The 14,239-nt window shown below is 41.9% G+C and overlaps 1 protein-coding gene across 17 annotated transcripts in view; it reads right to left on the reverse strand.

Moving 5' to 3' along the window:
• Positions 1–1,600: 1,600 nt before the first annotated feature.
• dnm1a (dynamin 1a) overlaps positions 1,601–14,239 on the reverse strand; it is a 50,258-nt gene continuing 37,619 nt past the window's right edge. For 4 of the 17 annotated variants that reach the window (XM_026173722.1, XM_026173717.1, XM_026173721.1 and 1 more), the window contains 7 exons: positions 9,911–10,020; positions 9,108–9,219; positions 8,872–8,886; positions 8,046–8,216; positions 7,708–7,949; positions 7,294–7,497; positions 1,601–3,031 (listed from right to left, as the gene is read on the reverse strand). In XM_026173722.1, the coding sequence (XP_026029507.1) occupies positions 2,971–3,031; positions 7,294–7,497; positions 7,708–7,949; positions 8,046–8,216; positions 8,872–8,886; positions 9,108–9,219; positions 9,911–10,020 (915 nt within the window). In that variant the 3' untranslated portion in view covers positions 1,601–2,970. Of the gene's footprint in view, positions 4,547–6,429; positions 6,467–7,129; positions 7,167–7,293; positions 7,498–7,707; positions 7,950–8,045; positions 8,217–8,871; positions 8,887–9,107; positions 9,220–9,910; positions 10,021–14,239 lie in introns of all 17 variants that reach the window. The other 13 variants (XM_026173732.1, XM_026173723.1, XM_026173731.1 and 10 more) reach the window with 9 other exon arrangements.

Genomic DNA, 14,239 nt, shown 5'->3' on the forward strand with positions numbered 1-14,239 from the left:
TGCAGCCCATGACCCATGATGGGAGGAACACCAGGCTGCAGACTGATGACAGAAGAGCATGACGGGTCCTTCACACATACCTCTATGTTTCTGTGTCACAGCAGGCTTTGATCAGGCCATTGCCCCTCAGTCTCCAGAGTTTGCGTCCTCCATATGCCTCTGGTTTGACCACATCTTCAGCATCCCTCTGTACGCAACCTTCACGCCCCCTTTAAATGGACTATATTTTATACGGCATCACTTGAAGCAGGAACCTTTCCACTTAACTGCAACCTATTTGTGAAAGCCCATATGTGACGATTGGTTTATGTGTGTGTGTGTTTTTATTTTATTTACAGTGTGTCTGAAATCTTTGTCATGCTGAAAAATGAAGCCTTTGCTAATCAGATGCTTTTCAGATGGCAATGCATGCTGGAGCAAAATCTGACAACACTTTTCCTTGTTAATTGTATACGTTTAGACTAGATTCACAACGCAGCTGGCTGAAATGCAGCCCCAAATCATGACAGAGCTTCCACCATGTTTTACAGATGACCATAGACACCCACTGTTGTACCCTTTTCCATATGTATTGATGATTTGAACCAAAAACTTCATATTTAGATTCATGACTCCATTAGACCTGTTAACCCTGATTTTCAGTCCATTTCTTGTGTAACTTGGAATCCCTCAGCTTTTTCTCCCAGCCTCCATCCTTAAGGATGGCTTCTAGACAGCCACCTTTCCACTGAGACCATTTCTGATGAGGCTTCAGTGAACAGAAATTGGTTTAACTGAAGGGCCATAGGCATCTCTCAGGTCTTTGCTAGATTTGTTTTCTGGTTTCTTAATGACATGAGTTTCAAATACTGTTCATCTTCTGTAGGTAGTTTGTAAACTTGCGACACTTTTTGTTTCATCTGTCCTGTTTCCTCAGATGAAATATGCCAAGTTTACAGCTAATACATGTAAAGATATTGTTTTATTGAACTGTTATCTTTGGAATTTTTTGTAGATTAACCTAAAGAAATTGGAACGAATTATGTGTTTTTGCAGAGGTGTGGACTCGAGTCACATGACTTGGACTCGAGTCAGACTCGAGTCATTAATTTTATGACTTTAGACTTGACTTGAAAAAATGTTCTAAGACTTGTGACTTGACTTGGACTTTTACACCAATGACTTGAGACTCGACTCTGACTTGCCTGACATTACTTGAGACTTGACTTGAGACTTGAGGATAAAGACTTGAGACTTACTTGAGACTTGCAAAACAATGACTTGGTCCCACCTCTGTGTTTTTGTGCCAAGTACCAAAAGATAGAAAAGAGGGGAAAATAAGAAATTATGAAAGACCTTTGGAACAGTCTGTAGAAGTGACACTTGGTTATTTTTTTTGAAAGGTCTGAAAAGGCTTTTGAAGATGTATATGTAAATGATGGGGTTGAGTAAGGGGTTGGAATAATCCAGCCAGGATTTTGAATATGCCTATAAGGATATTTTACTTTGTGTCCACATTCGTCTGGTGGTTTCATTATTAGCTGCTATCGAGTTCCCGTATAGTTGTGTTACCACCAGTATGTACCAGCATTTAAAAAAAAAAAAGGACACAAAGACATACTTCCCTGATTACACACTGAAGTTTTTAATGTCTTGACAGAGCACAGCAGTCCTGCACATCAGTCTAAACAAGACGCAGGACCTGATCGCTGCAGGACTTTCACACATTCAGCCCGCCCCTCGCTGCTATTCTACACACAGAAGGACAAGAAAAGCAAAAGCCCTCTGCTGCAAGCCAAAGTATTCAACAGCCTGCAGTTGCCCATATACATCATTGTATTATATATTTTTTGTAGTTTTTAAAACATTACTTCCTTATACATATACTCATTTTGTCATAATTTAAATATTCAGCGGTTTCATACACTAAATTCCCTAGATAGTGAAAGTTCAATAAGATGCATCACACATATACAGAATAACACAATAAGATATGTCCATAATAAACTATTTACCATTAAATAAGAAGAAAAATATGCTTAGTTGTGTTTACTTTGCAGTCGTGGAGTACCAGATGCACAAGGGATGAATAGCAGATTATTGTTTGTGGCTGGTGGGTTGTTTTTTGCTTGGGTTCAAAATACAATACACCACATCACGCTGACAGTGGAGGTCAGTGGTAGAAAAGGTGGTGGGTTCGCACGGGTCACAGGTTCTCACACGTGTAAAATGACAGGGTGAAAGAGAAGGAGCTTTTTCATTTAATGCCAGTTTTATGCATAGACTGTGGCTGTTTTTGAGTGTTCTCACTCACCCCCGTGACCACTGGAAAAAAGACAAAACCAAACAAAAAAAAGGGGGAAAAGGGGGGAAAAGAGAAGAAATGGCAAATCATCAACTGACTTAAAATTCTGAATGTTTTCACACGGCAAATATTCCTGTTTTCCCCGTCTGAATAAAAAGGATATGTAAAGAGCTATCTAGCTAACAGTCACAGAGCTTCAACCCAGGCCAAAGACTCCCTTCCTCTCAGGCTGGAGTCTCGCGTGTCCTGCAGTTGTCTGAAGCTGCACATTTGCTTAAAGATAATGCAGTAACAACATTTGTGTGAAGCAGAGAGCAAGAAAGAAACGGGAGAGGCATCTTTTTTTTTTTTTTCCTTTTACGTCAGTTGTTGCATAGGTCGTGTGGAAGCACAGACAACAGCAGTTTTAAATCGCAGGTGGATTTAACAGTGACACTGAGGGCCTTCCTGAGGCTACAACGGGCAGTTCCTCCCGTCCTGCAAGGCTGAAATGAAGAGGAGGAGGAAAAATGGACGAAGAGCAGCAGCGTCTATCTGAGGGTGAAGAATTTGCAGGCGATCCTTTACTTCTGTTATTCATTCAAGCCTTCCTCTCCTCGTGTGAGTGAGTGAGTGAGTGATGGGTGGATGGATAAATGCGAGATGAGCGTAAGAAGGAGAAGAGGTAACAGGGAGAATGTTTCCTTCTAAGAGTCGAATGGTGGCAGGGGGCTCTCGGGACGAGAGGGCCCGCCCTTGTTTGACCGGCTGTTTAGGTGATAGGAAAGAAGAGAGAAAATAAAAAGACGATCTTATTTGCCAGGATGAAGAGATTACAACAAGTAAGAGATTACAACTAAAATCGTAATGGTGAGGAGGCACCAGAGAAATGACGATGTTCACCTCCAGGGTGAGGGGGATATTATTGCTTTGCCACCAGTTAGTAATGTGTAGCCACGGGTTATTCCGGCATAGGAATTATGTAATTAAGATGTGGCCATGAGATATCATCTGGTAAGATTACATTTTTGAATGATGAATCGCCTGACAGCCAGATGAATATTAAAAATCATCAAGGAAATAAAATCCAGCTGTTCTTTTAAACTATGCATGATGGTTAACATACAACAGATTACCCACACCGAGGCCAAACATTAACAACTAGTGGCTGTTTAGTTAGCAATAATATTTTACAGCCACGTGAGAAACAGGTCAACTTTTACAACAATGCTAATGGTAATGAAAACCATGATTTGCAGGGTGTGAGACAGACCTCCTCTTTCACGGTTTGTTCTTTATAGTTTAGCTCACAAGCGGACTTGATTAAAGTCAGTCGCCTTCACACTCGAATATGGAAAACTGCCATAACACATTAACTCAAACTCTGAATAGTGCAGTGAGAAGACACCAGAGTTACAAAAAAGTCCAGCTTGCATCACCTCCCTTATGAAATACTTTATCCATCGTCACTTCTGCTGATTGAAACATTTTCTGCCTCTTACTTTAACTCCGAGGCTGAAATGCTGCAGAGGAACTAAAGCATTTACTCTCTGCACAACACCAGTATTTACAGAGTCAAAGTATCCATCAAATTACCATGAAGTATGTTGCAAGTTCTTGGTATTAGTGGATGTTTAAGTGAACTGAAGAATTTGTGCCATTTTATCTGAAACCGTTGTGAAAATCTGCCAGCGAAAAATTCTAAATTTCTGCTTTATCCCTAAAATTTCATCTTTTTTTAAGGGAAGGATTCCTTAAAAAAGGAAGAAAATAAATAAACATGAAATAAAAGAACAATTGATGAATGAGAGAATAATAAGAGAGAATACTTATTAGAAATACTCAGGCATAGCTTCATGCTAAATGTCTACCCTTTTAGTTTAAAAGCAGGAAAAATGTTTCCGTGTTTAAGTGTTTGCACATGTTTGCACATGTTTACTAGACTGTATACTGCGTGCGTGCACACGCTAACTGATTTGCTTCATCAGTCTTTACATAGATTGAGTTCTCAGGGTGCAGCATGTTTGTAAGTCATGCAAGTGTGATTCAAGTATTCTGCGTCACTGTATGAGGGAGAGAAGTGGAGGTGAGGAGGAGGGAAAGAAGAGGAAGCGAGGGAGAAGCAGGAGCTGGGAACCAGCTCAGGTCAGACGAGGCAGAAAACGACAGGAGGGTGGCGCTGTTGTCTGTGGCCTCTCATCCAGGGGAGAATTAAACGGAGGAGGAGGGGAAGGACGGAGGAGCCAGGGAGTCTAGTGGGTTGGAGATGGCGGGGGTCTCCGACTGCCGTGGACACACAAGCACAAAGGAGAGACTGGATTAGTGCCGTTGCTCCCTGTTGACAGGTTTACAGCCCCCATGTGTACATTCATGCACAAACACACAGAAATACTGTATCTTCAAGTAACACATGGAGGCATCCAAAAATACAACCAACGTGACAAAGATTTGAAGCTCAGTTAAGTGAAGGCAGTGTTCCTGCACATCCAGCTGCTGTTTATCTACAGTAACGTGCAGTTTGTTCAGTTGTAGTTCTGCTACAGGAGAGCAAATCCACTGATAGGCATTAAAGTTTTAAGCAGCAGTTGTTGCTGATTGAAGGGAAGATTAAACTGATTGTTAAACACAACAAAGAGAAGTTGACTTGTACAAATGCAAAGTGTTTGCTTGAAGGTAAACATGTAAGCAAATATGAATGTGTGACATTTTAGAGATGCAGATATACTCTCTTATTCCCAGTTAGGGCGAACCATCTTTTATTCACTCCATAATTTAGTCTAACATCTTTGCGCTCTGTACCATTGCACATATGATATACCTGTTGGTATTGCCTGTTTGTCGATTCTCTTACGTATGATGCTATGCCTGGTCAGTGAGTGTTACCAAAACATTCACAAGGTTTGCAGATTTTGCAAGACAATGGCAGATATGGCTCAAAAGAAATATATGCCCATTTACAGTTACATTCAAACTACAACTCAAAAACTGTTAACAGACAGTACAGCAGCCGAAACAACAGTAGCATAATGGAGAATATAGGCGTATATATTGTACTGTATAGCATCCATCGCCTGAGACCATGAGAACGAACTTTGGCTTCCTTTTATTCCTCTTTTCTTAGCGAGAAACTTGGAAACATTGTGTTCAAATACAATTTATCTGGCCACCTCCCAGCCCTGCATTATGACTGCATCCCACTTTGTCCCACACACAAACTCAGAGCTCAAATCATCTCAAACTGGTTTCCTAACGTGAGAATAGGAAACTACTGTACTCAAATAACCTCAACAGTCACAGTCTAGTGTCTGATCTTTTTGCAAAGCTAGCTGGGATTGCTGATGGCAGCTTATACAACTTATTCTCCAAAGAAAAATTTTATAATCTCATTATTATTTATAAATGAAGATATGGCTTGTACTTACCAAGTGCTCTTAAAGGGTAATACATTTGTTAGTTAAACTATAGAGTATTTACCTAAAAAATAAATCACCAGTAGGGCTACTCCACATTAACTAAATCCTGCAAAGAAAAGTGATTTTGGTAAACAGAGCACCGTGTCACTAAAAGAAAGCATCAGACACATCGATATAAGCAGGTATGGGAGGGATTTTGTGGCATACACACATATACAACACAGCACCAACATTAGTTAGGTCCCGGACATCTGTTGCGAGTCTTCTTGGCCTACACCGGGGGTGTCCAACTCCAGGCCTCAAGGTTTTAGATATCACCCTGGGTGAACACACTTAAATCAAATGATTCGTTCATTACCAGGCCTCTGGAGAACTTCAAGACATGCTGAGGAGGTAATCTAGCCATTTAAATCACCCGTGTTGGATAAAGAATACATCTAAAACCTGCAGGACACCGGCTCTCAAGGCCTGGCATTGGACACCCCTGGCCTACACTGACAAAATGTCCTCCTTTGGTGCTCTTTACAGACAAAATAACATCAGACTGAGCTTGAATTGAGCTCAAGCCACTGATGCAAACATGCAAACACACACTCTGCGCCGGGTGTGTGTTTGCTCATGCAGCCCTCTGAGAAAACAGTGGTGAGAAAAGGAAAAGGTCATGCAGTGAAAGGGATGGTTTCTGTGAGAAAGGGAAAGAAGGAAAGTCGTTGTGATGATGATGATCATGGTTGCAGACAGTACCCAACGTACCAGTAATGTTAGTCCTCACTGGTCAGTGATAGTGATTCTGTAGAAGGAACCATAGCAGTGTGTGGGACAGAGGTGTGGCAGGGGACGGAGGGGTGAAGAAGAGGAGACAGAAGAGAGAAAAGGAGCGCAAACAGTTACAGCGCAGGAAATGACCAACATCGCATGTGCGAAGCTCTCACTCATGGCAGCTCACAGTACAGAAAAACTGGATTGGAAGATGAAAAATGGGCACTTAAAACAGATTAGTTTTAGTGAAGATGTTAAAAAGCTGTCATTTTCCAGTGAGAGCTTCGCTCAGCCACGTTAGCGTCCTCTACAGTAAAACAGGTGAGCTACTGACAGTTAGCCCCAGGTTAAAGAGGTTAGCTAGCTCACAAACACAGGAAAGGGGGGGGGGATTTTAAATGCATACAATTAATGAATACCAGAAAGGAAGCCCCTCCACATTCCCATCTCCCCTTCATTCATCAGATCATGTTTTAATTCAAAGGAATCCAGACGACCTCGCTTTTAGCAACAGATTATTTAACAGGTGATGCCTGACAACGTGCTGAAAGTTTGGTGATGGCTGAAAGATACTAGCAAGGTGAAAGAAATTAGTGAGATGTTGTAGTTGTAGTGCCTATATGGGGATAACTAGCAATCTACCAGCCTATTAATCTATCCTCTATCAAAACCAGCGCTTTCTACTGTCCTTTACCTCCTTTATCCCCTCATCCGGGCGTCTTCACATCCCCCTTGTTAACAGAGAGTATCCACACTTCAGCTTTGGTGACGTCACATTATCTTAAATTGTAGTTTGGATGTCAGTGTCCTTGTAAAATCTACTGCGGCTTACTCTATGATGGAAGAGTTTCCACTCACCTAGGCACACTTGGGGGTGCGCGGTTAGGCCTGGAGGGCACGGTGGGTGGTGGCCCACTGTATGGGTCAGGAGAAGCTCCGGGGCGAGAAGGGACAGGGGGACCCCCTGCAGGAGGAGGCCCAGGTGGAGGACCACGAGAGCCTGGACGGGCCGGGGGTCCTGGTGGAGCCCTGCGGTTTGGAGTTGGACTGGTGGCCGGAGATCTTGATAAGAAAGTAGAAGTGAAGAGAGGAACATAAAAGGAGAAAAACATCAGGAAAGTGTCAATAAGTCAGATGCTGCGTCTTTTTAGAATATTCTTATTTACTTGACCATATGTCAGAATTAGACATGGGCTTTTAATATTTGTTCTCCCCAACCTGTTCCCACACGTACTCTCTCAGTCCCACAGTCTGATGTCTCATGTGCCTTACCGTCCTCCAGATCCGCTACGCTGCACCTGAAGCCAGGAATCGTCCACGGGTGGTGGCATGGCGGTGGTTACAGTAGATGTGCTGATGTCGCCGATGATGTTGAGAGCCTCCCGCAGAGCGTGGTACATCCGCAGCATCTCGTCACGGTGCTGGGCCTGCTCCTGAGACTCCTCCATCAAGCTGTTCTGGTCACCACATGAGTACAGCTGGGCCAACAGCTCAGCATTAATGAACTCTTTAGTCTGCACGCAGAGGGAGAGAAACACAGCACGCTGTCTGTCAAATCTCAAAGTCCTGTCGTCTCAGCGTGACATACGAGACAACAGCAGCAGACTCACATTGTTGATCATGAGATGCATGATGGTCTTCGGCATCAAGTCGCGGACGGTCTTGTTGACGATTGCCATGTAAGAGTCGACCAGGTTGCGGATGGTTTCCACTTGCCGCTCCAGCTGAGGGTCCATGCTGTGCATGAGGTTGTCAGAACCATTTTCATCACCACCATCACTCTGTGAGACAAATTAGGGTTTTGTTTTAAAATGTGTGTGTAGCAGAGTTACAGAGAGGGTGATAGCACTTCAGGAATGACAGGAAGGAAAAGGTTTTCTCCAGGAAATTATATTACCAGCTGAATGATGAACACACAATTCATCAGTGTAGTTAAATGTGGATGAAAATAATTAAATAAAAAGAATTTCTTTATATTTTGCTTCCAAGAACTCAGACTTTCTAGTAATTTTTAACATGGTCTTGAGCAATAATTCTTCAGGTTTTCTGAAGATCTTTCACACTTTCTATTGGACACGGCTTAGACATTTATTGGCTTTTCACTCATTTTCAGTCCAGTCCTCCTAACTGACCACTTTCACTGGATTATTTTTTCCTGTTTGTTAAGCCATAACAAGTTCACCTAACTCAAGGGATTAAGAAAAGATTATTTAGTCAAATTTACACAGTTTGATAGGCATAAAATGCTATCTTTGCACCAGCAAGGTGATTCCCTATCAGTGGTTCAAAAATCTACTCCTAATGATTACGCTAAACTATCCATTTACTGATCACTGTCAGCTACACAACTCAGGTACAGGTCCATTTAAGTAAAAGTACAGTTCATGCTTTACATAGAAAACACAGAAAAGTGATCTAGTACCCAGAATAACATACCTTTCCTTCCTTCTCCTACAACGCCAAATAGCAATGAGAGATAAAAGACATTGAAAAGGACAGATGGCAAATGAGAAACACAATAACATTAAAAGAGACTGCAGAAGGAAACATCACAGCAACCACCTGAGCTACTACTGGACACAAATAATATGAACTGGGAATAAATTCCACATTTGTGAGAGTGTTTGCGTCACAGTGTTGTCTGTGCACGTGTGCTTTAGATGAAATCTTACCGTGACCCTTTCAGGATAAACTCCGGCTCTGAGGAAGGAGGCTTTCCAGGCATCAACGTCTTCCTGACTCTCACACGCAAGCTCCAGCTGACGGTAGTCCTTATACACATTTCTGTGGAGACACAGTGTGAGCAGTGCACTCCAATAGTCCCGTCTCATCAGCTGTACGTCCTTCCACCAGTGAAGGTTAGTAACTAAATACAGTCACTTTAATGTAAAAACTTGGAACTTGTTCTTTCCTCCAGAATTTCTGTTTTCACTTTATATTATCTTACTTCATATTTTCTACTCCACTATACTACAAAAATAGCTTTTTTGTTACTTCACAACATTTACTTTATAATTCTGGTCATTTTTAATCTACTTTTTTTTGTTTTGGATACAAAACTCTTATCATTTTTTGGGATTAAAATGCCCCAAAGTATAATTTAGTGCTTCTTATCTACAACAGTAACAACAATAAAGTCTGGCTTACATGTAGATACTTAAAAATGTCATGCAACGCTGGAAAGGGCACTCTGCACAATTTAAAACCTTTACTTTCTTAATTTAAGTTCATTTTTATTATACTCTTGTCCTTTTACATTGGAATAATTTTTACTTAGGACTTTAAATTATCTGCAGACTTCCCCAATATCGGGATATTCTTTAAGCTTTACAACTACATCCTCACTGGCTGTCACACAGAAATCCCAAAACTCATTTAATGTAAACATAAAAGTGGGCGAAAGAGCAACTTTTAACGCTGTGGTGCATTTAAGTTGTTTCTGCGTTACAGTGTTAATGTGTGTGTCTAATAACACCTCTGTTCGGTGTTGAAGAGGGCAAAAATATGCTTGCTGGACATGAAGCCTTTCTCCACATCGCGCAGCTTCAGGTTGTCGACCTGCAGCATGTACTTCTTCTCCTTCTCCTGCAGGGGGTGAAAGAGACACAGCAGTGAGTAGAACGAGGAGGAAGACTTCCCTGATAAAGAGGAGAAAGGGTCATGCAGATACTCTCACTGTATAAAAAAAGAGTCGCTTTAAAGGAAAAACTAGTGCAGATGCTGCATTATGATCACTCTGGGCTGTGAAATTTAGAGCTACGCATACAATTGTATTATGTAACATATATAGTAAATGGTGAGTGTGTGAAAAAGTTTTTGAGTCATTAGTTTGCGCTGCTGATACAGACAAAAAGATAGCAGGCTAAAAGAGACAAGCGGATAAAAAAGGTCAGCGGAAATGAAGAGCAAAAGCTCGCACATTCAGTTCTACAGCAGACGAAAGAAAAGCAAAGGAGATGGATGGGAAAGTACAGTCTGTGGTTTTGATTACAGTTGTGCAGAGTCAAGGGGGGGGGGGGGGGGGGGGGGGGAGAGAGCAAGCAACAAATGAGAAACACACAGACAGAAAGAGAGAGGGAGAGCGTTCCAGGCTAGAAATCTCTTGTACTTGTAAATTTGCACACAACATATGATACACAGACGTCCAACTATTTATGAATCAGGGAACCTCAAAGTTTGTCAGCTCAGTCTGATCTCTATCTTTATCTCAAGCAAATAAACTCTCTCTCTCTCACACACACACACACACACACACACACACACACACACACACACACACACACACACACACACACACACACACACACACACACAGACACATGTATATATATATATATGCCGCGGTTGGACTTCTCAAAGTCTATTGATAGAAAATCCAGTTTCTTGAGTCACGGTGCATAATATGCTGTGTGTGTGTGTGTGTGTGTGTGTGTGTGTGTGTGTGTGTGTGTGTGTGTGTGTGTGTGTGTGAACGACAATAAAATGAGAATTAACAAAATGAGATTCCAAAAATAGCATGAGGTTGGTGAGTTTCTACAAACATTCTCTAAACACAGGCACAGAAATACACACACACACACACACACACACACACACACACACACACACGGGCATGCGCACACATACACACACCCTGCTTTGGTTCCAAACAGCACCTTTTGAGCGTAGTCTCTAACTAACCTTAAAACCATCTGGATGGCTAACCACGGACTTGCCCTGCCCAACTCAGCATGTGTTTGTGTGTATGTGTGTGTGTGTGTGTGTGTGTGTGTGTGTGTGTGTCACAGAGAGAGCAAGACAGACGGGGATTGAATGTGTGACAAACTCCTTCATCAAAGGATTTATGAGCTGTGCAGCCAAATGGTCATATCCCCTGAATGCATGTAAAACATCACAGAGACACACATAAAGACACAAACACATTTGGCAGCGCCCGTACGCCGAGGTGTCCGCTACCCAAAAAAAAGACGGCTACACAAGAAGTCACCCCAGGCCGCTGAAAGCTGACATCATTATTTTAGAAAACTGGTGAGTTCCCATCCCCCCATTTCTCTCTTTTTCTTCAATTTCACCATCATCTCTTTTCTTTCTTCACCCCCTCCCCTCCCTTGTTCCTCTCACTCTCTGGCTTTCCCTCTCCCTGGGAGTGAGCAACCTTGGATTGATTCATACATTTTCCTCTCCTCTGGCCAGTAAATCCAGTCAGGAAAAATGGAAACAGGGGAAGAGGAGGGGCAGCGAATGTGCACATGATGTGGGGAAGGTAAAGAGAAAATACGCCAACACGGAGAATAACTATGTTATACAAGAACAGCAACAGTAAGAGAGGAATACAAATGATTTCTTGAGTTTTCTTGAATATTAGTGGGGGGTGCAGATGATGCGAGAGTGGAAGATTTGAGTTTGAGGTTTGATCAGTCTGGCAACCACACATGCCAGAAAGTCAAACAACAAATTGATGAATACCAGATATCTGCTAAGACTGTCCATGTATTTGTCCTATTGCAACATCAAATAAGACCATTATCAGTCAGCCAGTTTCTTGTGTGTGCATGTGTTTCTTTTTTATGTGTGTGTACTAGGATTGGGGGGGAAGTAGGTGCTTGAGTGCTTTGCCATATGCTCCTATAAAATCCAGGCAGTGTGAGTGGGCAACGTTACAGATTTCAGATGTTAAGCACACTCGCAGGGACGCATGAGAAAACAAACCTGCAGATGCACACATGTGGTCTGAAATGCACACTTTCTCTGCACAGGACCAAGCTTCAAGTAGACACACACACACACACACACACACACACACACACATTCATCAACAGGTCATTTGGGCTCACTTGGACACGAAGCTCCTGATTCTGATAGCTGCTAAGCAGGATTTCAGCTCTAGATGAGCATCCGTGGTCTCATCTTTCATAGTGAACCATAAGTTATCCTCATGAAAGAGTGAAACTTCTAATAAGTCGTAGTAGTCGCTCTATTAAAAAAGCTGCGTTAAGCGCTAACTGGTACAGACTAATAATTTTTTGCATCATATAAAATAGGAAACGCCTTCTGTGCACAGGTTGTGCAAATTAACTTGAAGGACATGATTAGTTTGCTTTTTCATTGGGCACAATTGGGTAAATCCTTCTTTCATAATGGTTACATTGTTCATTTTTATCAGGTTATCCTATGTTAAAAGACAGATGGGCGTAAAATGTGTTCTGCTTATTATATGGGACGTTTTTTAGGCAGGTGCTTTGAGAAAATTAGTCACAGTGTTTGACTAAATCCATCTGTCATTACTTAATTAATATTCCACAGAGTTTCCATTACTCTTTAGATTGATTGTAATTGTATTGGCATCAATGCAGAAATAGCAGAGGCTGATTACCACCAGACTGAGCTGCAAAAATACACCTTTTTAGGTTTAGTTTGATATTTTCTTTAAACACGTTTACATTTTTTCACTTGTACACAAAACACAGGTGTGATCCTTGTTGGGGGGTTTTTATGGGTTTTTTTTTTTCCGTCTGAACACCCACACCACACACACACACACACACACTACAGGCGGGCACTTAGTAGTTGGTATTTGGAGCAGTGTGTGAACAAAGTGCTTTTCATGGTTTTGTTTTGCTAGTGTGTAAGAGCAGGCTCATTATAGAGAGTCAGGAGAAGTTCACTTCTGGATTCGTAAAGGAACTTCACCACTCCGTACGCCATCCCAAAAAATATCTAAAAGAGTCAAACACATAAAACGTTCGAATATGGGCATTTCTCACACACACTTGGAGGTGGTAAACACCAAAACACACACATACATGGGAACATTAACCAATTAACACTCTGAAACAAATCGGAGTAGTTTGGTTGGCGAAACCATGAAGATACTCGTTTATAGCATCCATGTTGTTTTAAGAGGCTGGATGTCTTCGTATGTGTGCGTGCACGTGTGTGCGGTGGTGCGTTACTGTGTATGTTGATGGGAGTCTGATAGAAAAATCCTGGTGACTTGGGCCATGCATCAAAGGCCTGCGGAGAAGCCGCACGGCATCTGGGAGCAATAACGTTGCTTCTAACCCTTCATTACCACAAAGACTGGGCCCTGGGTGGCAGCCAATGGTAATTTTCACAACCCTCCTCCTCACCTCCCTCTGCTTTTCTTTCCCTCCATTCTTCTGCCATTTTCCCCATTGACTTCTGTCTTTAAGAAGAAAAAAAATTAAACACAGAGGGGATTTCTTTTAAAAAAGGCGCACGGAGAAAGTAGTATAGAGTGAGGCTCAGTGGGTTTGATGCACTTGTTCAGACCAATTTCATCAATTTATAGATTTTTGTAGGAACCGATTTGTCACAACGTTCTTGTAGAAAAGATTTGTTTGCGAACATAAGCATCTTTTCGTTGTGTGTAACGAAAAAACCCACTGACGTACGCAAAAGCCATGTTTGGTCTGTGAGCAACATATGAGAAACAGAGACGGCATCTGAGGAAACCTAATTTGACTTAATGCTGTTTGGACTTTATTTAAAGTAAGGCCACATGTTGCCAATATTTAAATGAGGAACAGACAATGATTTAGCTAAGAGAATTACAACGCTGAAGAGCTGGAATGGAGCTATTCTGGGGCAGTGTGTAAAAACACACAGCTGTTCATGACTCATCTGGCTAAAGATTGCGCAATAATGCTCATAACAAATCACCTTGAGCAACGTGCCAGGGCCCACACTCTATAATCCTCCATTTATCATGCAAAAGTGCCTTTTTGATAACAGCATGTCAGGTGCACATGTTTCAGGAACTCGAATCGAATCTGAAACGTCC

Source organism: Astatotilapia calliptera, chromosome 7 (genome assembly GCF_900246225.1).
Source record: "Astatotilapia calliptera chromosome 7, fAstCal1.2, whole genome shotgun sequence".
NCBI classification, from domain to species: Eukaryota; Metazoa; Chordata; class Actinopteri; order Cichliformes; family Cichlidae; genus Astatotilapia; species Astatotilapia calliptera.